The sequence below is a fragment of the Epinephelus lanceolatus genome, chromosome 21 (assembly GCF_041903045.1).
Source record: "Epinephelus lanceolatus isolate andai-2023 chromosome 21, ASM4190304v1, whole genome shotgun sequence".
Taxonomy (NCBI): domain Eukaryota; kingdom Metazoa; phylum Chordata; class Actinopteri; order Perciformes; family Serranidae; genus Epinephelus; species Epinephelus lanceolatus.
In genome coordinates this window covers 23,263,405-23,286,055 of record NC_135754.1, presented here as the reverse complement: position 1 = coordinate 23,286,055, position 22,651 = coordinate 23,263,405, and the positions used below count along the sequence as shown (strand labels likewise).

Sequence of the window (22,651 nt, the reverse complement as noted above, 5' to 3'; positions counted from 1 at the left end):
TTCTTCTCCCTTCCCAGGCAAGGTCAACCTGTTTATCCAATCACAACAGGGGGTTTTAGACACCCCTACCCAACTGCGCTCACTGTCAACGCATCCATGTCAAGGTGAGTTGAGACCTAGGAGCTAAACACGCACTCTTCCTCACTCCCTCGTACATTTATTGTGTGTTTGTGTTGGCTGTGAGGGCAATGCGCAAGCAACACACACGCATGCTCGCACACGCAGAGACAGTGAGCAGCAACTTCTCCCTTAAGGAGACCCCGCGCTCCCCATCTCTGTGTTCAAAAGGCCAATTCTCCAGTGTGGAGCTCCAGCTAGCATGCTCAAATATTAATTATATTTATCATTTTCTAATGAGGCCCCTGAAGAACATTTACCCCCACTGCATGTCAGGCAGATCTGAAATGAGCTGGGGCATGTCCATGCTGTGAGTTTGAGCAGCCAGACAGATAAACAAACACAGCAACACTTTGAAGGGGGGACTAGATGATTTAAGCCGGGGCCTGACACTTGGCTAGTGCTTTGGTCCAGCCCATTAGGGTCCAGCTCAAGTGCTGCTGTGGACATTAGTGCACCCATGGGGGGTATGTGTATTTGTTGCCATCTTGTATACATGTGTGCGTGTTTGTCAGTCGGTGTTAAACTACTTACTGTTCCCTTGAGGGACGCATGTCCTCTATATTGTGTGGAAAAGAATTAATTTTAGATGACTAAAAGCCCCAAAAAAGCAACAACACAAAAACAAACAGCTTGCTACTCCAGTGCCTCCTCCTCCTCCTCCTCCTCCTCCTCCTCCTCCTCCCTCCCTCCCTCCCCTCTACACGCCCTTGCAGCAGGGGACTGTGGAGAGGGCTGGTTTAGAGTCTAGGGATGAGGCCAAGCTTCAGTTTAATTACAGCCTGATTGGAAAAGCAGCTCCTGAGGGCGGCGTGTTTAGACCTCTGTGACATTGATGGATCATGTAGATGCAGGGAGGGAGGAGTCACGAGGGGGAATGACATTTTTTAAAGCCAAGAGAATAAGGGAAAGCTGAGTTTGCAAGCTCCAGAAAGTTCAGTTTTGCAGCTTTTTTTTTTTTTTTGCTGTCAAACTGCGCTTTAAATACATACACCATCAAACATTACATTTAAAGAAGAGGTGTCTGGATCAGAGTCAGATTTGCCACTCCCAAACAAGTCTCAGGTGCAGGGGGTCAGACGGCGGGCCTGTCCAGACATCAGCATCTGGCAGCAGCACCCAGCCAACCTGGGCTTTAAGTGACTGCTAATTTGGTCCCTTAATGACAGCCTCTACATTGTGATCATCTTATTTCCAGTGCGGCTAATTGAATATACTCGCTGGGGTGTGGGTGGGGGACTGGCCATGGGGAAGAGCTAATGCCCTGTGATGAGGCCCCTAATTGAATTAGTATAACTGAATAGATGGAGGGCTGTGGGAGCTCTCTGGAGAATGGGAGGGTTTAACACTTCTAGGAAAAAAAAGCTAAATTCTGGCTTTGACAGGGAAAAAAAATCAATTTGTTTGACAAAATCTAGTAAAAATCAGTCTAATTGTGTCAGCAAAAATTGCAGAAGCCTTTCAAACGCAGCCTTCAGCCAGTCGGTTTTGTTCAAAGAATGGACCGGGCTGTTGTGATAGCTCAAACGATTTGTAGGGAGCAGGCTGACTGGAGGAAATCGGGAGAGAAAAAGACATCCTGGCCTTGTACTCTTGTCGAGAGCCGATTCTTTGCAGGAGCGCGCCGCTTCAGTATCAGTCCCCTGTGCCATAGCCCGAGCTGAATTAGGATGCAGGGAAGGAATCTGGTACCTGGTAGTCCTGCAATGAGCACCTTACACCTAGGTCCTGTTAAAAAATGCATTCTTTTCGGACGGCAGGGAAAAGGAGCCAAGGAGAGAAGAGACAGTCAGCGGAGCAAATGAAAGACATTATTTTGATAATGGGGTTGGAGCCAGTGCAGGTCCCTGATATTGTGTGTGCGTGTGAATGTATGTGTGACAGGTAGGAGGATGTGAAGGCCCCTTTGCCCCTTATGCTTAAGCCTGCCCTTTGATATGTTCCCCCATCATCTTTTCCTTGGGAACGGGAGAAGTGCACCGGCCGGATCATTATACATTAAACAGGCACGGGGGCTACTGCTTCGCATTGGCAATTAAATGGCACTGGCTGACACTGGGCTTGCTGCGCCTGTGACCCCCCCTCACCCCCACCCCAACACCGCCAGCCATTCTTACCTTTTTAGATTGAGACGTAGGAGCCCCAGGGTTGGGGTGGGTGGATGGGTGGGGGTCTCCGCTGCTTCTCCCTCACTGTGTTGGTTAAATTGGTCCAAGGCGCCGCTTGCCGCTGATGAGCCCGGATGATGATGATGATGCCCCCACGCTTCAAAGGGATGGCCGTCATGTTTAAACCATAACCTGGGCCATGCAGTGGCAGCAGGAGGAGAAGGGGGGGAGGAAGAGGGGAAGCGAAGGAGTGTGGAGGTGGTGAGGGGACAGGGAGGAAAAGAGAAGAAGAAGAAGGAGAAGAAAAAGAGAAGAAGAGGAGAAAAAATAGATCTTGGAACAGAGGAAATTTTAACAAGTGCACAGAGAGAGAAGGAGGGAGGGTGAACAGGGAGAGAGGAAACGGAGTGAGCGAGGAAAATGCAGCAGCCCTAATGATGGGCGATATGCAGCCACTGCTGCCGAGCTCCCCATCAACGGATGACATGGCACAAACACCAATGTGTCAGTGATGAAGGGAGAAGAGGGGAAAGGAGAAAAAGAGGGAAAGAGTTTGAGGGGGGAGCGCACTGGCACTCCCCTGAGATGGCCTCCAACAGAAAGTAGTTGTTCCTGGCGAGTTTATCCTCATCATTATATTCTGGCTCGGAGCCATGCAGCCAGACACAGCCGGATAATGAGCTGCTTTAAAAAAAAAAAAAAAAAAAGAATTATTCCTCCTTTTTTTCTTCTCCTTCATCCTCCTCTCTTCTCTTAAATTTGTGTGTGGTCACGTGAAGCTGAGGTGCCACGCTGTAAACATGCGCATGCAGATAGATGCGTTCAAATAATCTGGCACAAATAATTAGTGTCATACATACACTGGCACATACAGTGCAGCAGTGTCTTATGGCTGTTGTAGCCAGTGAAACGATTTCATAAATAAGGGTTTCTGGCCTCGATACGTGGAGCGGGCTGGAGACGACAGAATGATGATAGGAGCGTAGAGGGATGAAGATAAAAATGTCAGTGCTGCTGACAGTGCTGAACTGGCAGAAAAGAATGGGAGGAAGCAAATAGAGACCCAATACCTGAAGTGATACTAGACTTTGATAGAACATTTTAATCTAGTTTGCAATATTCCTTGATAAGACATAATGGTTCAAGCTTTACCCCTCCAAAACCTGGCATTTTCATATCAGTGCCACTGCTAAAAAATGCTGCTTCCTCAAATATAAAAATGAATTGAAGTTATACGTTGGCATTTGCATGAAAGACGGAGCATTTTATCGTCACTTAAATCTTATTTGGAAACCATTTCCTCAGCTATCATAGGTGACAATTAGGGATGGGAATAGGGAACTGGTTTCAGTTGAGAATCAGCTCCAAATCGTCTGATCCATTGGAATTGTATGCCTCTGAGCTTATTTGTTCCTTTTATCAGTGCCAGCAAATTTTTCTGACAATTGTGCATTGCAAAACAATGACGTCAAATAAGAGTATCTGCACATTTTTTAGTACACATTTTTACTTTTAAGATGATTTTAATGCCTCTACAAGGAAAACAAAAAAACCAATACCATCACTGTGACGAAAGAAATCAACAACCTAGACTTGTAGTGTTTTTTAAATAGGTTATGTAGCTTTAGAAATATCAGACATAAAAGAACAATTCATCTTTCAGTTCATGAGGAACGACTCCACGAGCATGGTGCTAGCATAGCACTTGATGAAGTTCACATTTCGCTTCGTACGCTTCACTGGATGATGTCAGCCAGCCACTGTAAATGTTGTCCTTCAACCACTTAGTGAATTTGCTTTGACCATGTCTGAGCCTGCATTGCTTGCTCACAGCACTGCGTTCTTGTATTTTTACCTCATTCCCCACAGTAGCCCTCAAATCATAAGTTACACATTTCTCTTCTAGGTTTAGATCCACACAAGGTGCACTACTGCTATCTACTAAGCAGTAATGTACAAACAAATAAGTAGTGGACATTGTGGAGATGGTAACTGTTGTGCGATATAACTTGCTAAAAACAACAAGGAGGGGCCATGGCGGAGGGGAGGTCCAAAGCTTCATTTTATGAAGAAAGTAACAACAGTGCTGCTTGTAATGATTGTAAAAAAATCGTGTCAAGTTAGGAGGAAAACATCAGCCATATGATGCAACAACTTCGTACACTACCTGGGCTTAAATTCCAGGAATACCATGTATTTGACGCTCTACGCATGAGTGCTGCTGCTTACTAGTCAAGCAGCGCGTCCATTACCGAGGGAAATACATAAACATTTAGGGGTGGGAATCACCAGAGGGCCCATGATACAATATTATCGTGATACTTTTGTCAGTGCACAATATTGTTGGGATTTTATACATTGTGCAATACGCTGAGTAGATCGATAAAATATATTGCGATATATCGTGATTTATTTCCTTTATTCAACTGCAAATTATGTTCCCAAAGAAAAACTTTGTCAAAACCTGTTTTATTCATTATTTGTAATCGCATATAAAATTTCTCATGCCAGTCATTTTTATGGCAACAAAATGTGTCTAGAGGACTTAAAAGCAATTGATTTTATTATTCTAATAGGCTATGAAAAGTCTAATTTGTATTTGCAATGTTAATCATTTCTATACTAAAGAAAATCGATACTATATTGGCACACAAAATATCGCGATACTGTGCTGTATTGATTATATTACCCACCCCTAATAACACTAGTGCCGCACAGGCAGGCTTAACATAGTGATTTTAAACATTGTGCGATATGCTTTGACTAATAAAAATCTAAATGAAAACAAAATTCTGTACAAATATTTTAGCATTTCATCGCCACTGTGTTCAGACTCAGAGATAGTAAAACAGTTGCATTAACACTGAAAATCTGGATCAGGAATCAATAAGGGAATCAATAAAGAGTGAGAGCGATAAGCAGAATCAATATTGGTGTTGTTATCAATAGAATCTTAGCTATTCCCATCCCTATTGACAGTTATGAGGGCAGGTGCAAGCCTAATGTGAGGGGGGGGGGGGGGGGGGGTTCAGCACTGATAAAAGCTATGGGAGGCACTGATACTACATCCGCCTGCACACTCTCTGTAACTACTCTGAATAGAAAAGTTCAAGGTGCATAGAGCCCTCAAGCTAACACGTTAAATTGAATCTATTACATGAATTGTTGCCTGTATTTGTTGGGACACTCTTGATAGAGATTATAAATCTCAATGAGGTTGCGATTAAATAGAGGTGAAGAAATGCACTTGGCTCAAGTGTTCACTGTGTAGGGTTTTTTTTAGGTTGTTCAAAAAAGGGCATTCAAGAGATTTATCCTTGTGCGCTTGCACTTAATTATTGCCACACAATGTAGCGCTCATGCTTTTGAGTTATATTTTACTGATGTTTGGTGATGGTTTGCCATAATTTGCTGTTAAACCTTATGCGTGAAGTGAGTAGTTGTCCAGGCTGAATTCTGCGCTCAAATTAAATTGTGTGACATTTGATCCGACACTCAGTTTGAGTAGTAAAATCAAACAGGTTGTGAATACAGGAATCAGCCTTGGACATTTTTATGTGGATGTTTGTATGTGCATTTATGTCTTTTTTGTGGCTAAAGGCCAATTCCATTTCTCTGAGAGAAATTGAAAACCCACTATTTACTTTGACATGCCATTGAGAGATGGAAATGGAATTGAGCCCCTTTAGTCTTGTGTATACATGTGCTCCATCTTCTCATTTCACCCTTGTCCATTCTGACGATTTACACAGTCTTCTGTCCTCTAGGTTCCCCCCACACATGGTGCCCCCTCACCACAGTTTGCACACCACGGGCATCCCACACCCAGCCATCGTCACACCCAACGTCAAGCAGGAATCCTCCCACAGCGACATCTCTCTCAACAGCTCGTGAGTAGACTTTCACTGCCCCTGAACGCACGTTTCAGTCCCGGTTGTAGGTTTGACTCTGCTCACCTTTGTCACCCTCTGCTCCTCCACAGGAAACAGTCAGACGCTAAAAAGGAAGAGGAGAAAAAGAAACAGGTCCACATAAAGAAGCCCCTGAATGCCTTCATGCTCTACATGAAGGAGATGCGGGCCAAGGTGGTGGCTGAGTGCACACTGAAGGAAAGTGCTGCCATCAACCAGATCCTGGGGCGCAGGGTGAGTCCTGACAGATCACTGGACGCACAACAACACTGTAGTGATCAGACTTAAGGGTTCATCACAGTGGTTCCCAGTCTTGGTGCTCGGGACCTTCCACCCTGCTGATTTTACTGTAAACGTGGGCTGATTTTCACCTGGGGTTTAAGCTGAATGAATGCACCTTGGTGGCAGAGAAGACAAGCAGAGATGTGGTAATTGAGGACCATGATTGGGATTCACAGGCCTGTTTGAAGATAAAAAGGTTTTTATGGTGACCTGATGGCCCAGTGTTGCACAGGGTGTTTGCAGGTCCTCAAAATGTCTTTAATTTGATAAACATTAGGCCCTAATAAAAAAAAGGATTTGTGTGATCTTAATTTCCACAGACATTTCATCTTATTTAATTTATCTATCTTAATTCAAAACAAGTCAAGCTCTTCTGTGTGTAAGTCCACATTTCTTATATTACAAAGCTTTAAATCACTGAACTTTAGGTTACAAAGGTAACCCCAGTTCTCTGATAACATAAGTGGAACCTAATACTGTCTTTTTACTTAATACTTACCACCTACCTGTGAGCAAATGTAGATTATATGGCTGCAACTAACAATCATTCTCCCGATGATCACAATTAATTGATCACTAAGTCTTTAGAATGTAAAAAGTGCTCATCAAGAGCCCAAAGGGATGTCTCCAGATTGCTTCTTTTTACCAACCAACAGTCTGAAACCCCAAAACTCTTCATTTATTGTCATAAATGACACAGAAAAGCAGTAAATTCTCACATTTAAGATGCTGGAGCAGCAAAAGGTTGACATTGTTGCTGGAAAATTTGACCAAAATGATGGATCGACAATCAAAATAGTCGGCGATTCATTTTCTTTTGATCAGCTAATTGATTAATACACTCATCATTGCAGCTCTTGTAGATTTATCTATGTTTATTTTATTTAGAAAGGGACAGTGCACTTTAATCAACATGTTGTAAGCACTGGTAATAAAACAATGACATAACCATATAACCAAAAACATTAAGAACATACTATAGTACAACATAAAACCACATTCAATAACCATATTCCGACATAAAATCTACCTCTGCATGAAACCACAACCTTAAATTTATACTTACCCATAATGCTTTAATAAAAAAAAGATGATTTGTCCAAGCATCAGTCACAAATGTGTTTTAAAATGATCTTTAAAAGCCCTTAAGAGCATTAAATCTAAGTGTCTTGATACCTGTAGACACCCTGATTTCAAATTGAAGTCCTATGCACAACCTGTATGCTATCTGCTTCCTGCTCATGATGAAAAATCTTTCTCTCTCTTTCTCTTCCTGTCTTGTTTTTCCTCTTACAGTGGCATGCCCTATCGCGGGAGGAGCAGGCCAAGTACTACGAGCTGGCCAGGAAAGAGCGACAGCTCCACATGCAGCTGTACCCCGGCTGGTCAGCACGAGACAACTATGTAAGTTTTTAAGTTTACAAGTCGGGGGGCCTCTTCTTTTCCCCTCTCACTAGGTGACAGGACCAGGATGAGCTCTTTGTTTTCTATCTAGCCTGAGGGATCCCTTTTTTCTTGTAACTTTCTTTTGATGTGCATATCTGAGACCTAAGCCCACCTTACTGTGACACGAAGGGATATTTGTAACAAAGTCCGACCCTGATGTTGTTAATATGGATCCTCGGTGAATGTTTTGCGCCTCAGACACATTAGCACGCAGACTCTAATCAGCTTCGTCCAGTTTTGGGATCGAGCTGACCAATCATCCACGAGCAGCCTTAGAGAAATCTGTCTCCCAAAGCAGAAGCTCGTCAAGACGTCTAGATGTTCACAGAGCAGAGGAAAATGAGACAAAAGATTACAGACAAAAAAAGAAGAAAAGAGTAGAGAAAGACAGAGAGAAGGGAGAGTTCTGGTCTGGCCTGCAGTGGCTGATACAAACCGGAGGGCAGAGACAGAAAGAGGAAGAAAAAACAGGCAGAGAAAGAATGAATGAATAAATAAGTAAACACAAAGAAGAGTCCTATTCTCTGTTTCATGTTTTGGGCATTCTGCAATATAATAACTAAGGTTCCTGTCTGTGTCTATTTTTTTCTTTCTATTTTTTTGGCGGCTAACCAACAGGGGAAAAGGAAGAAGAGAAAAAGGGAAAAGCAGCAAGCAGAGAGCAATGGTAAGTGAGCTGCAATTATCTCCCATATTAGAAGAGCCCCATCATGTGTCAGGCAGATGTGACATCTTGCAAGATAAAAGTCAAGCTAGTTTTTTTGTGTTATGTTTTTTTTTGTGTGTGTGTGTGTGTTATTGTGCCTGGCTTTTTTCTTTCTTTCTTTTTTTTTTGTATAGTTATGCTACCCAATGCAATATTTAAATGGTAGAGTTGCTTGTAATACCCCCCTTTTCCCATTTTTCCCGAGCCTTCCCCAGCTAATAACAACTGAATATGCATGACCCCCCCACACTCCTCACCTCCCCTCTTGACACCCCCCCTCCTCCCTCCCCTCCTCCCCTCCCCACTTTGCCCCTTAGCATTCTGGTATTGTGATATGTATGTTTTGAGAATGTGAAGTTGAAGCATTGTGAGAGCCATTAACTTTGCTAGTGTTGTGTGCGTGGCCCCGTTTTATAATGCCTGTGCCCTGTAGGTAGCCTGCACTACTGTACTCTGTGTGTGTGGGTGCGTGCGTGTGTGTGTGTGTGTGTGCGCGCTTGTTGGGCTGCCCCTTGCTTGCTTTCATGCATGCTTTTATATCAACATAAGAAAACAAAACAATCTCTTACATCTTAAAATTAAGGAGGTTTGCTAATTCTATGATTTGATTCCCATGATTCTTCTGATCATTTTGTGAGGAGCGACTTGTCATTGTGTATTTTGCGCTCGTTTGGTGACGGATTTCTTCTTGAAGGCTTCTCTATCTGTTCTTTTTTTTTTCAGAACACAGAGAATATTTTCCAAACCCTTGCCTTTCACTCCCTCCGATTACAGGTGCTAATGTCATTTTGAGTATTAAATTACTAACTTGTTTTATTTTTTCTTCTTTTTTTATTTATCAATGTATATTTATCTATCAATGAATGTGCACATATGAGGCAGGTTTAAGATTAAACTATATGAAAATGCTCTTTTTTTGCTTTGTTTGCTGCTTTTCTTTTCTTAAAATGTTGCCATTTATTTGACTTCCAGCTAGATGATATTTCATTACCTCCATTTACTCATGTTGCTATTTAGTTTTAGAGCATTCTCCATATTTTGGCACTATGCAGTATGCTTGAGGAGCTGATTATATAAAGTTAGATTATAATTGTGGAGTATGACCTGAAGGATGTGATGTCAGGGTAAACCTCCTTAATCTGTACGCTTCAGTAGCTGCGCTGCCTTTCCTACAGGCCAGCATGAGTTTGGCTTTACTCCCCTTTTACTCCCCAAGACCTGGCCTCAAACACTCCGCCACCATATTCCGCTGTCACTCCGCTCTACTTCTGGGAACCGCACAGTCGCCGGGTAGAGCTAGCAAGTGACTGGCAGCTTTTCCTGCACCAGACAGCCAACGTTGGTAGAAAACAGTCAAGTGTTTGATGCCAGGTCTAAGGAGTAGATTCCCTCTTCAGGTTCCAGCCTTTTTAATCCTTCCCCTGGCGAGGGCTAACTCACGACCGTGCTGTTTTAGCAGTCTGCTACTGCTGCCTAGTTCTGCCACCTTAACCTTGTCTTTTTGAAACCATAGTGCACTGTAACACCTAGTGGTAAATCACTCCAACCTGCATTTGCTCCACTTATACCCTCTCAACCACATACGCATCTTCAGCTTTAACTCCAGTCAGATTTTAGAGTCGTTATTAATCTTAATTTGATCATTTGCATGCAGTTTTGATTCGTACTAATGTCTCAAACAGTCTTTAAAGGCACACTTGAGAATGGCTTTACGGGTGTTTTTTGGGGGGGATTTTCTTGCACATTGAGCCACTGCAAAGCTTCATAGATTCACTGTTACCTGTTTTTTCTCCTTATTTCTCTCCTCCTCTTGATTTCTGTTCCTTATTATTTTGGTTTTTGGTTCTTTTCCCTTCTCTCTGCTGGCTCCCCCCCCCCCCCCTCTGTTGCGGCATCAGACCTGAGCGCTCCTAAGAAGTGTCGAGCGCGCTTTGGGCTCGATCAACAGAATAACTGGTGTGGCCCGTGCAGGTGTGTATGGTGTGTGCTTGCACTGGCCAGGGCCAGGTGAAGGCTGGGTAAACTGTACACTGGGACTTCCTCCTTGGCTCTCTTGCTGCTGCCTTTCTCTTCCTCTTCTCCTCCCCCCTCCCTCTGTCTGTCTGTCACCGCCAGGCTATCGTGACCTCTCAGCTTCCTCCAGCCACGCCCTGCCGGTCTATCTCTAGGTTCCCACTATTTGATTTTTTTACCTGCTGTTAGGGAAGAAGGGTATTAACAGCATATGCCAGAGTGTGTATGAATGGCGTGTGAATGCGTATGTGTCGATGAAGAAACATTTGGGGTTTCGTTGCAGGATGTACAGTACAATAAGCAGGCTAAACTGGCAGGTCGGGGCTTGGAGGATCTGGAGCCTGATGGCTTGTTCAATATGGAGGACATCCCAGTGTTGCCAGCCTAAACCTAAACCCTGGCTACATGTTTTTGTCCGTGCAATGACGTGTCCATTTTGTTTTTTCTTTCTTTTTCTTTTGTGTTTTTGTCTCTGTGTGTATGTTTGTGTCTACCTCTTTGGCTAACAGATGCAAATACCCCAAAGAAGTGTCGTGCCTTGTTCGGGCTTGACCAGCTGAGTTTATGGTGCAAACCATGCAGGTATAACTGCTGTAGTACCAATGGGAGGAAGACATCCACAATGAGCAGCTTCTTCTCCTTGATTATTTGCTCAGATATCCCTCTTAAAATGCATTTCCATCAGTGTGGTAACAGATGGCAAACTCCTCTGCTCCTTTTTTTCCTTACTGAGGAGCTTCCTGCTATAAATTCCCTCGCAGCAATTTTTTTTTCCTCATTGAACTCGGTTCAAGCCCAGTGGCAGAAAATGGATTTCTAAATAAGATTACTGAGTATTTTATCTCAAAATATCTTGCTGAAAGATCATGCTTCCCTAATGTCATTTGGAATAACACGTCTTACAGTCTGGTTGAAATCCATTTTCTCTCCATGCAGTGGATAATTCCCTCCCATCTTAACTGTCATGTATGTTCTAATTGGCGTCCTTTTGAATAACAATGTTATGCTTACAAATTTAGCCCTGCTTTCTCTGAGGGCCTGCTCAGTGACACTCTTTTCTGTGCCCTCTTCCTCCTCCTTCTCCACCTCTTCTTCCTCCAAACTCCTCTTCAATAACCCTTACTTAGTCCCTACCTGTTGTCTTTCTGTTCTGACACAAGCAGTCTTTGAATTGGGAATATTTTCATGGTAGGTATTTGTCTCTGCTAAGTAATACCCTTTTCTGTGTCTGGCTTGCACCACACCCTTGCCCCACCCTCTCTCTCTCGACACAACTCTTCCAACACCAGCCATCGCAACACATTGTTTGTTTCCGCTTCTACACGTTTCATGTGTCGTTTTAGTCGCTCATAAGGGCCGAAGTCAAACTTTAGCAGCATTAAGAGGCCATTTTTAGCTGTTTAATAGAATATTTTTTCTCCATTTTTGTCATGATTTTAAATGCACTGAATGTCCAACAAGAATTTAACACATTAACTACTCTTTCTTGCTGTTAAAATCGTCTTTGAAGCAAGTAGCACATCACACTCCACTCCCTCACAGTCCGCCATTGCCGGTGTTTCCACTTGGCTCTTATTTCCCTCCCAGCTGAAACACACACGATAAAAAAATAAATAAATACAACAACGCATTATTCCTTAAACAATAATAGCAGATCAGGAGATCAGGAGACTGGAAAGCGCGATAATTCAGTCCTCGTTTTAGGAGCCGAGAGGTTAAAAGTTCTCTCTGGGCTCCATTTCCTAAAAGATGCATCTGGTGTAATTTCCCCCGAGACGGCAAAAATCAATAACATACACGGGCACATACTATGAATCGATATGTCTGTTAAAAAATGGATATTAGCTCATTTGTTGCAGTTTGACAGACAGTTATCGAGAGCAAGATGTCTATGTAGTGGCAAATGATAGCTTTTTACGGCCGGTCGATACACCGCACCACCCAGCGCTGCAGTATCAGTGTAGGGTGCACTAAAAGCCTTATCCCCACTGTTTTCTAGACTTTTCTGGTGTTCTATACCGTCCGCTGTCGTGTGCCTGTACTGTCGAGCTTATCTGAAATGCATGCTTGTCTTTCACCCTGGCATGCAACAAGGTTTCGTGAGCCCTTTTTTATGTGATTTGTCGATGTCCCTCTTCCTTTTCATTCTCAATAATCTGCTCTCTTTGTCCGTGTTTACGTAGACTGTTCCCCCATCAGAGTTACAGGGAAAGCTTCCAACAGCCTCACTTAAACAGCAGATCAGCCTCATATGCTCCAAAAGCCTCAATAAAAACACCTTAGTCTTGTTTTTACCTACTCCCTGTCCCTGTGAGTCTTAAATACTAATACTCCATGGCCTTCAGGCATCTTTGTGATAGAATGGAGAGCTGAGAGAGGGGTCACTGTCAGGGTCAGGGTAAAGATGAGGTGGGCAGAGATTCCCCCTTAACCAAATCTGAGCACAGCCTTCACAGGAGAGTCACCGCAGACAAAATGCAACAATCCCCTACTCTCCCAGCTCCCCCCCTCCCCTCCCCTGCTCGTTCGCCGGGTTCCACGGAGCGCAACGGGTCTGGCCTCGGGACTCGGCAGGCAGGGGGGAGGGTCCCGACCCCAGGCAGGAATGCAAACATGATGCCTTGACCCCTTACGCACACACGCACACTCGTGTCTGTGGGGCAGATGCGGAGTAGTAGTGTGGATCTTGTTGACTTTTTCGCCTCGCATCCAAACTCTGTCCCCTCAGGAGAAGAGAGAGTAGGGCCAGATCGAGGTAGACGAGTGAGACAGGTCCAGTAACCTTGTGTGTTGCTGGAGAGAACATGCTGATCCCCAGCTGGAGCTCTGCCAATAAGACAGGCTTGAGTTTACATCCAGAGAGCAAACCATTACTACATCTAATCTTCTCTCATCATCATCACCATCATCATCTCTGTGTGTGCTTCTCATTTCCCTGCTGCTTCCTGTCCAGCTGCTTCACCTGTGATCTTTCCTTCATGTCTGTCCTGTCTGATGGTTTAGTATTTGAAAGTCGACTGTCATTTCTACCACCTCTTGTCTTAGCACGAGCCGCTTAAACGCACCTGCGAATCCGTCATGTGAAACCAGTTTCATGGAACGGTTGGACTAAATTTAAAACAAGGTGCATTTAAGTCGGCGGCAGTGCTAAGAGGCGATGCGGTTTGAAGACGTGATGCTAAAAGATGCTCTCTGTGTCTCGCCTTGTCCCCCAGGAGAAAAAAAAAGTGCATTCGCTACATCCAAGGTGAAGGCAGCTGTGCCAGTCCTCCCTCTACGGACGGAAGCTTACTAGACTCCCCCCCATCCTCCCCCTCCTCAGTGGTTCCCTCCCCCTCCTCAAAAGAGTCCAAACCTCAGACTGAACAAATGCAACCTCTCTCACTGACTATGAAACCGGCCCACCAGCCACTCCACCACCCGCACCTCCTGGCTGGGCCTCCACCGCCATCTTTGGTTCAGCTGGAAAACTCTGCTGCAGCTAGGAAAACGCCCGGCGCCTCCTCCCACAACGGAGCCCTGGAGCACGGTGACGTCTCGTCCTCGCGGCAGCCGGGCTCCTCTGTGGCGTCCTCAATGGCCCGGCCCTCGGCATCGCTGTGTCATTCCCACTCGCTCCTCCCCTCCACGGCCCCTCAGCCTCTGTCGCTAGTGACCAAGTCTATAGAATAGTCTACCCTATTCTTCTCCTCTTTTCTAGCTCTGCACACACACACACACGCACGCACGCACGCACACACACACACACACACACACACACACACACACACACACACAAACACACCTTTCTAGGCCCTCTCTCTGCTATATTTCACTTGCTGTTGGTTCTTTTCTCTTTACGTTTCTGTGCCATACGGCTTTGAAATTTTAGTTTTTGTTTTATTAAAGTTCATTGGTCAATATTTGACCCATCATTATCAAAAAATCTAATTATTATAAAGAAATGATACAATGAGCTGTAGTATAGCTTTGTGAATCTGCCAAAATTTTTATGAATTTTGTTTTGTCTTTTTTGTAGTGTTAAACAGTGCAAACAGAAAAATTATCTAGTTCAACTTCAAAATGTTTAAAAGACGGATATAAAAAGGTAGGCTAGATTATTCAGTGAGCCCTTTTCTTGAAAGAGTTGGTTCTCCTTCTTTATTTGTATTAAATACGAGCTTGCGAACCAATCATTTGACATCTGTTCAAACTCTAGGAGGGCATGAGGCTAGCGGTGACACCTCTCCGAGGAACAACTTTAATTGTGATGTTACTTGTTCTTGTTTAAATGTACAGAATAATGGGGAGGGGGGGGGATTACTGTGTTAAATATGCATTCTTCCACTGCGTTGTCTTTTTCTTTGTTGTTTACCTTTGGGGCGGAGTCAGGCAAGTTGGGTGGGCTTGAGGGGAGGTCGGGGTGGGAGGGTTGAGGGTTATTAAATTCAAAATGTCACAACGCTAGGACCAGTAGTATTTATTGCTTTAGAGATTGCTTGTTGTACCTTGTACGTGTCTCTTTTGACTTTTTTTTTCTTAATACATTGTACAAATATTTTTTCTTAAGGTAAGCGACTTATATATGAATGATCCATTTTTACAAGGAGGTTTTAAAAGGCAAATCTTTTTGTTATTGATTTCTTTCCTCGCTGAAAACCTGGATTCCACTCAGTGTACTGTGTAGATCTCATGAACAGAAGTATGCACAACTTCATTTCAAGAAATGCGTCTATAAGCCATTTTACAAAAAGAAGAAAAGAAAACTTGAAACAAGAGACAGTGGGTACCGTGTCTTCAGTAGTTGGAAAAGTGTCTAAAGCCCTTCTTTTTTATTGCACAGTCACATCTCTCAGACTGTAGATTCGTGTACAGATTTTCCGTGCCAAATTTTGTGATAATTTTCTCTGCCCCTCTAACCATGCTGTAGGGATCCTTTTTTTTTTTGTTTCGTTGTCGTTTGTTTTTTTCTTTTCTTTTTTTTTTTAATTTTCGATACCATTCTTTGCTGTGACGTTACATAGATTGCTATGTATGTAGTATAAATGTTGCTATAACAAATGTGTTTGGTAGCAAATTGTCAAATATTAAAATTTAAACTTAATAAAAAGGCGGACATCATACTGTATAAACCCACAAGGGCCAAATTATGTATATTAGGAGGTTCATAAAAAAACTATTAAATACAAAAAAATACACAAACTGCCACTTTTAAGTACACTACTACATATAGGTAGATAGAAAAAATAGGCATGTTGATGTTGCAAGAGGCTGTAAAAAAAGCTACAAGAGAATCATCCACTCGGTGCCATTGTAGTTGACATGACGCGACTGTAATCTGTCGATTTCTTCTCTGGTTTATTAAGATGCTAATGATAAATAGTTTGAATGTTTCCTTAACGGCTGTGATGTTCCTGTTCTATTTTATGCTCTTATCTTTTTGTTTGTTTGTTTTTCCTGTTATTTTAAATGGTTCCAAAACCATGTTTTTTTGTAATGAATAAATGTTTATGCTGTACAGTCTCTGTAGCATGCAGTTCTGTATTAATAAAAGCAACTTAGTATGTGCACATCTGCGTCCTCCTTTTATTCCCAAATTCACTGGCAGGTGCGGCGACCTAACAAAGTGTTTGAACAGCATCCTGGCGAGTAGCTGTTATTCAGCTACAGATTGTAACTTTGAATCACCAAAGAATGTGACAGTAATTTGGATATCTTCTTGAAATAAAATGAATAAAGTTACAGTCCAATAGAGAATCATGCCTTTGTAATTAAAATGTGAAAATAGTGGCTCAGATTTCATGGTAAGTTGTAAAAAATATTAAAACCCAGTAACTTTGTAAACAGAGGGCACAGTGTAAACTGTGTAAGCACCGACAGAAAGCAAGAAATTATCAGTGAGGTCATTGTAGCCAAGAAAAAATGAAGATACAAAGGATAGAAAGATAGTTTAAGAAACAGTTTCTACAAATCTGGGGTTCTCAATACTTTGTGTAGTGAGAGCTCTGGATTTGTTGGGTGTCTGTAAATAAAAGAGAATGGTCTAGACATATGAAAAGTGCTTTGGGATAACCTTTGTGATTTGGCGCCATACGAATAAAATTAAATTGTCTTGTTTGCACGCATGCAAACTTTCAGCCATTTAACCAATCAAACACTTAGTATTTCACTTCAAATTCACTCACTTAGCAATCTAACAAGCCACAACCGACCTGTTCTTTTCAAGTGATTACGTGACTTCATGGTGTGAATGTTTCTTTCCAATGATCACACAGATCTCTCAACTGCATTCACTTACCGATATTTTATCACAAATTACATGTCATTTTTAAAGGAGACATTGGACTGTACTTCAGCTAAACGAAAATACTGTGTCATCTCTCCAGGAGACATCTGATAAAAGAGAATGTTACTCAGTCTAAAGCTCTAATTATGTTCACAGTCTGCAGGCAAATGACGCGTGAAATTTAGAAAACGAGGCAAACTTGTCAGAAAACATGTTCTTCCAAAATGTTACATCAAGACAAGCGATTTAGTTGATAAGCTTTATGTTTGTTCCTTAACAGAAAATATAAATGTACTCCCCACATGATGACTTTCTGTAAGATGGAGTAACTGAAGTCGTGCTTTCTAATATTTTCTTTGCTGTGTTGTAGAAGTTCACTGTTTTACGAGCATAAAAGTACACCTGGGATAATTTGCACTCATTTCGGTGGTTCTTCCTCCATTTAACATAGGTATCAGTGACATCCATATACCATCATTATTTAAAGACCTATTGTTTATTTTTTAAAATGAATGCCTCCTTAAGAGTAAATCTGTCATGTATCCATTTATTACCATTAGCTATGCGGGAGCATAGAAAGACTTTGGTTCATAAGGTGTAACAAAATTCATGTCAGTAGCAGCTACTGTGTACACTTGTGGTTTCATTCTTTGCACATTTTGGATTTCACTTTAGTTGTCTATGTTGTTATAAAGTAATCTGAAACTGTCATAGTATAGTATGAATAAAAGTCGTGGTATAGTATGCCAAAAAGATGTCATAGTATAATATGTCAAAAAAGTCATTGTATTGTATGTCATTAAACATCATGAAAAAACGTCACAGTATAGCATGTCGTCAAAAATAATGAAAAAAAAGTCATAGTATACTATGTCGTCAAAAATCATGAAAAAAAGTCATAGTATAGTATGTTGTTAAAAATCATGACAAAAAGTCATAGTATAGTATGCTGTTAAAAATAATGAAAAAAAGTCATAGTATAGTATCTCAATTTTTTTTCCACAAAAAAAGTCATAGTATAATATATCAACTTCTTTGAAGAAAAAAGTCATAGTATAGTATGTCAATATTTTCCATGAAAAAAGTCATACTATAGTTGGTCAATTTTTTCCATTAAAAATCATAGTATAGTATGTCGATTTTTTTTTCCACAAAAGAAGTTGATAGTATGTCAATTTTTTTCTATGAAAAAGTCAGAGTATACTATCTTGATTATTTTTCCACAAAACAGTCATGGTATGATATGTCAACTTCTCTGAAGAAAAAAAGAGTATAGTATCTAGATTTTTTTCCCACAAAACAGTCATAGTATAATGTCAATTTCTTTTCCACAAAAAAGTCATACTATATTATGTCAATTTTTTTTCAATAAAAAAAGTCATAGTATAGTATATAGATTTTTTCCATGAAAAAAGTCATGGTATAGTATGTCAATGATTTTGAACAAAAAACGTCATACTATAGTATGTCAATTTTTTTTTTCCAGAAAAAAAAGTCATAGTATAGTACAGTCGATTTTTTTTTTTTTTTTCACAAAAAAGTCATAGCATAAGATGTCCAGACCTATAGTTGGTCAGTTTTTTCCATGAAAAAATCATAATATAGTATGTCAATTTTTTTCTATGGAAAAAGTCAGAGAATACTATCTCAATTATTTTTCCACAAAACAGTCATAGTATAATATGTCAACTTCTTTGAAAAAAAAAAAATTCATAGTATAGTATGTCGATTTCTTTTCCATGAAAAAAGTCATGGTATAGTATGTCAAAGATTTTGAACAAAAAACGTCATAGTATAGTATGTCGATGTTTTTTTTATTTTTTCAGAAAAAAAAGTCATAGTAAAGTATGTCGATTTTTCGATAAAAAAAGTCATAGTATAGTACGGTCAATTTTTTTTCCACAAAAAATTCAAAGCATAGGATGCCATCAAAAATCATGAAAAAAAGTCATAGTACAGTATGCAGTCAAAAATTTTGAAAAAATTATAGTATGTCAATATTTTCCATGAAAAAGTCAAAGTATAGTATGTCGATTTTTTTATTTAAAAAAAAGTCATGGCATAGGATGTCGTCAAGAATCATGAAAAAACGTGATAGTATGGCATGTCAGCGAAAATCATGAAAAAAACGTCATAGTCTAGTTTGTCATCAAAAAACACACAAAAAAATCATAGAATAATATGTCGTCAAGAATGATGAAAAAAGTCATAGTATAGTATGTCGTTAAAAATCATGAAAAAACATCATAGTATAGTATGTCATCAAAAATCATGAAAAAATGTCATAGTACAGTATGCAGTAAAATTTTTTGAAAAAAGTCATTGTATAGTATGTCGACATGTTTCAAAATAAAAAAGGCATACTATAGTTTGCTGATTTTTTTCCATGAAAGAAGTCATAGTATAATATGTCAACTTCTTTGAACAAAAAAAGTCATAGTACAGTATGTCGATTTTTTCCATGAGAAAAAGTCAAAGTATAGTATGACATTTTTTTTGTACAAAAAAAGTCATACTATATTATATCAAGTATTTCCATTAAAGAAGTCATAGTATAGAATGTAGATTCCCCCCCCCCCACAAAAGTCATAGTACAGCATGTCGATTTTTTTTCCCGACAAAAACGACATAGTATATTATGTCGATTTTTTTCCAGAAAAAAAAAGTCACAGTATATTATGTCGATTTTTTTCCAGAAAAAAAAAGTCACAGTATACTATGTCGATTTTTTCCATGAAAAAAGTCATAGCATAGGATGTCGTCAAGAATCATGAAAAAATGTGATAGTATAGCATATCAGCAAAAATCATGAAAAAATGTCATATTATATATATTATTATATTATATGTCAAAGTGAAGCAAGTCATCAAAAATCCGAAAAAAAGGTCATGGTATAGTATGTCATCAGAAATCATGAAAAAAAGTCATAGAACAGTATGCAGTCAGAAATTATAAAAAAAAGTCATAGTATGTCCATGTTTTTGAACAAAAAACGTCATAGTATAGTATGTTGATTTATTTTCCAGAAAAAAAGTCATAGCATAGGATGTCGTCAAGAATCATGATAAAACGTGATAGTATAGCATATAGCATACTATAGTTTGTCATTAAAAAAAAAACACAAAAAAATCATAGAAAACTATGGCTTGAACAATCATGTCGTCAAAAATTATAGTTTAGTATGTCGTCAAAAATCATAAAAAAGTCATAGTATAGTATGTCGTCAAAAATCATGACAAAACGTCATAGTATAGTATGTCGTCAAAAATCATGAAAAACGTCATAGTACAGTATGTCTCCAAAAATCATGAAAAAAAAGTCATATTACAGTATGCTGTCAAGAATCATAAAAAAACATCACAGTATAATAGCAAGTCATCAAAACCATGAAAAAAAGTCATAGTATAGCAAGTCGTCAAAAACCATGAAAAAAAGTCGTAGTATAGCAAGTCGTCGAAAATCATGAAAAAAAGTCATAGTATAGTATGTCGTCAAGAATCATCAAAAAAGTCATAGTATAGTACGTTGTCAAAAATCATGAAAAAAAATCATAGTATAGTATGTCATCAAAAATCATGAAAAAAACATAGTATAGTATGTCGTCAAAAATCATGAAAATAGGTCATTGTATAGTATGTCGTCAAGAATCATGAAAAGAAGTCATAGTATAGTATGTCGTCAAAAATCATGAAAAAACGTCACAGTATAGTATGTCATCAAAAATCATGAAAAAAGTCATAGTATAGTATGTCATCAAAAATCATGAAAAAACATCATAGTATAGTATGTCGTCCAAAATCATGAAAAAAGTCATAGTATAGTATGTCATCAAAAATCATGAAAAAACATCATAGTATAGTATGTCGTCCAAAATCATGAAAAACGTCATAGTACAGTATGCTGTCAAGAATCATGAAAAAACGTCACAGTATAACAGCAAGTCGTCAAAAACCATGAAAAAAAGTCATAGTATAGTATGTCTCCAAAAATCATGAAAAAAAAGTCATAGTACAGTATGCTGTCAAGAATCATAAAAAAACATCACAGTATAATAGCAAGTCGTCAGAAATCATGAAAAAAGCAGTCATAGTATAGCAACTCGTCAAAAATCACGAAAAAAAGTCATAGTATACTATGTTGTCCAAAATCATGAAAAAAAGTCATAGTATAGTATGTTGTCAAAAATCATGAAAAAAAGTCATAGTATATGTCGTCAAAAATCATGAAAAAAAGTCATCGTATAGTATGTCATCAAGAATCATGAAAAAAAGTCATAGTATAGTATGTTGTCCAAAATCATGAAAAAACGTCACAGTATAATAGCAAGTCGTCAAAAACCATGAAAAAAAAGTCATAGTATAGTATGTCTCCAAAAATTATGAAAAAAAGTCATAGTACAGTATGCTGTCAAGAATCATGAAAAAACTTCACAGTATAATAGCAAGTCGTCAAAAACCATGAAAAAAAGTCATAGTATAGTATGTTGTCAAAAATCATGAAAAACGTCATAGTATAGTATGTCGTCCAAAATCATGAAAAAAGTCATAGTACAGTATACTGTCAAAAATCATGAAAAAGTCATAGTATAGTATGTCATCAGAAATCATGAAAAAAAGTCGTAGTATAGTATGTCGTCAAGAATCATCAAAAAAAGTCATAGTATAGCATGTCGTCAAGAATCCTCAAAAAAAGTCATAGTGTAGTATGTTGTCAAAAATCATGAAAAAAAGTCATAGTATAGTATGTTGTCAAAAATCATGAAAAAAAGCCATAGTATAGTATGCTGTCAAGAATCATGAAAAAAACGTCATAGTGTAGTATGTTGTCAAAAATAATGAAAAAACGCCATAGTATAGTATGTCGTCAAGAATCATGAAAAAAAGTCGTAGTATAGTACGTCGTGTGCTGCATTAGTTAATGAGGTGCCGCACACCTGGCATGGACGAGGTGGTTAAGAGCTCCTGTGCCAACAGCAGAGGAGAGAGGCCTCTGGTGCGGAGACTGCTGGTCCTGCTGCCTCTCACTGTGGGATTTTTGTTGTCTTGTTTGCTTGTTTCCATTCTAATAAGTCCCATGGATTTGTGTGTTTTAAAGGTGTTCATGTGATTATTTTGAGTCAGTGTTGGAGTTTTCTTCGCCCCATAGGTCTGCAGTAAGGGTGGGGCGTAAAAAAACACAAAAAAACATCATAGTTTAGTATGTCATCAAGAATCATGAGAAAAGGTCATAGTTTAGCATGTCAACAAGAATCATGAAAAAAGTCATAGTATAGTATGTCTCCAAAAATCATGAAAAAACGTCTTAGTGTAAAAGCTAGTCGTCAAAAACCATGAAAAAAAGTCATAGTATAGCAAGTCGTCAAAAATCATGAAAAAAAGCCATAGTGCAGTATGTAATCAAAAATCAAGGAAAAAACGTCATAGTATAGTATGTTGTCCAAAATCATGAAAAAACGTCATAGTATAGTATGTCGTCCAAAATCATGAAAAAAGTCATAGTATAGTATGTTGTCAAAAATCATGAAAAAAGTCATAGTACAGTATGCTGTCAAGAATCATGAAAAAATGTTACAGTATAATAGCAAGTCGTCAAAAACCATGAAAAAAAGTCATAGTATTGCAAGTTGTGAAAAATTATGAAAAAAAGTCATAGTGCAGTATGTAGTCAAAAATCAAGGAAAAAACGTCATAGTATAGTACGTCGTCAAAAATCATGAAAAAATGTCACAGTATAGTATGTCATCAAAAATCATGAAAAAAGTCATAGTATAGTATGTCATCAAAAATCATGAAAAAACGTCATA

General features: G+C 39.6%; 1 protein-coding gene across 44 annotated transcripts in view; it reads left to right on the top strand.

Annotated features, from left to right (window-relative positions):
* tcf7l2 (transcription factor 7 like 2) overlaps positions 1–16,132 on the top strand; it is a 103,856-nt gene extending 87,724 nt beyond the window's left edge. For 5 of the 44 annotated variants that reach the window (XM_033611119.2, XM_033611112.2, XM_033611125.2 and 2 more), the window contains 8 exons: positions 18–104; positions 5,993–6,115; positions 6,208–6,370; positions 7,715–7,822; positions 8,483–8,531; positions 9,294–9,344; positions 10,469–10,541; positions 13,799–16,132. In XM_033611119.2, the coding sequence (XP_033467010.1) occupies positions 18–104; positions 5,993–6,115; positions 6,208–6,370; positions 7,715–7,822; positions 8,483–8,531; positions 9,294–9,344; positions 10,469–10,541; positions 13,799–14,255 (1,111 nt within the window). In that variant the 3' untranslated portion in view covers positions 14,256–16,132. Of the gene's footprint in view, positions 1–17; positions 105–5,977; positions 6,116–6,207; positions 6,371–7,714; positions 7,824–8,468; positions 8,532–9,293; positions 9,345–10,468; positions 10,542–11,092; positions 11,166–11,710; positions 11,772–13,798 lie in introns of all 44 variants that reach the window. The other 39 variants (XM_078163333.1, XM_078163327.1, XM_078163335.1 and 36 more) reach the window with 23 other exon arrangements.
* Positions 16,133–22,651: the final 6,519 nt, after the last annotated feature.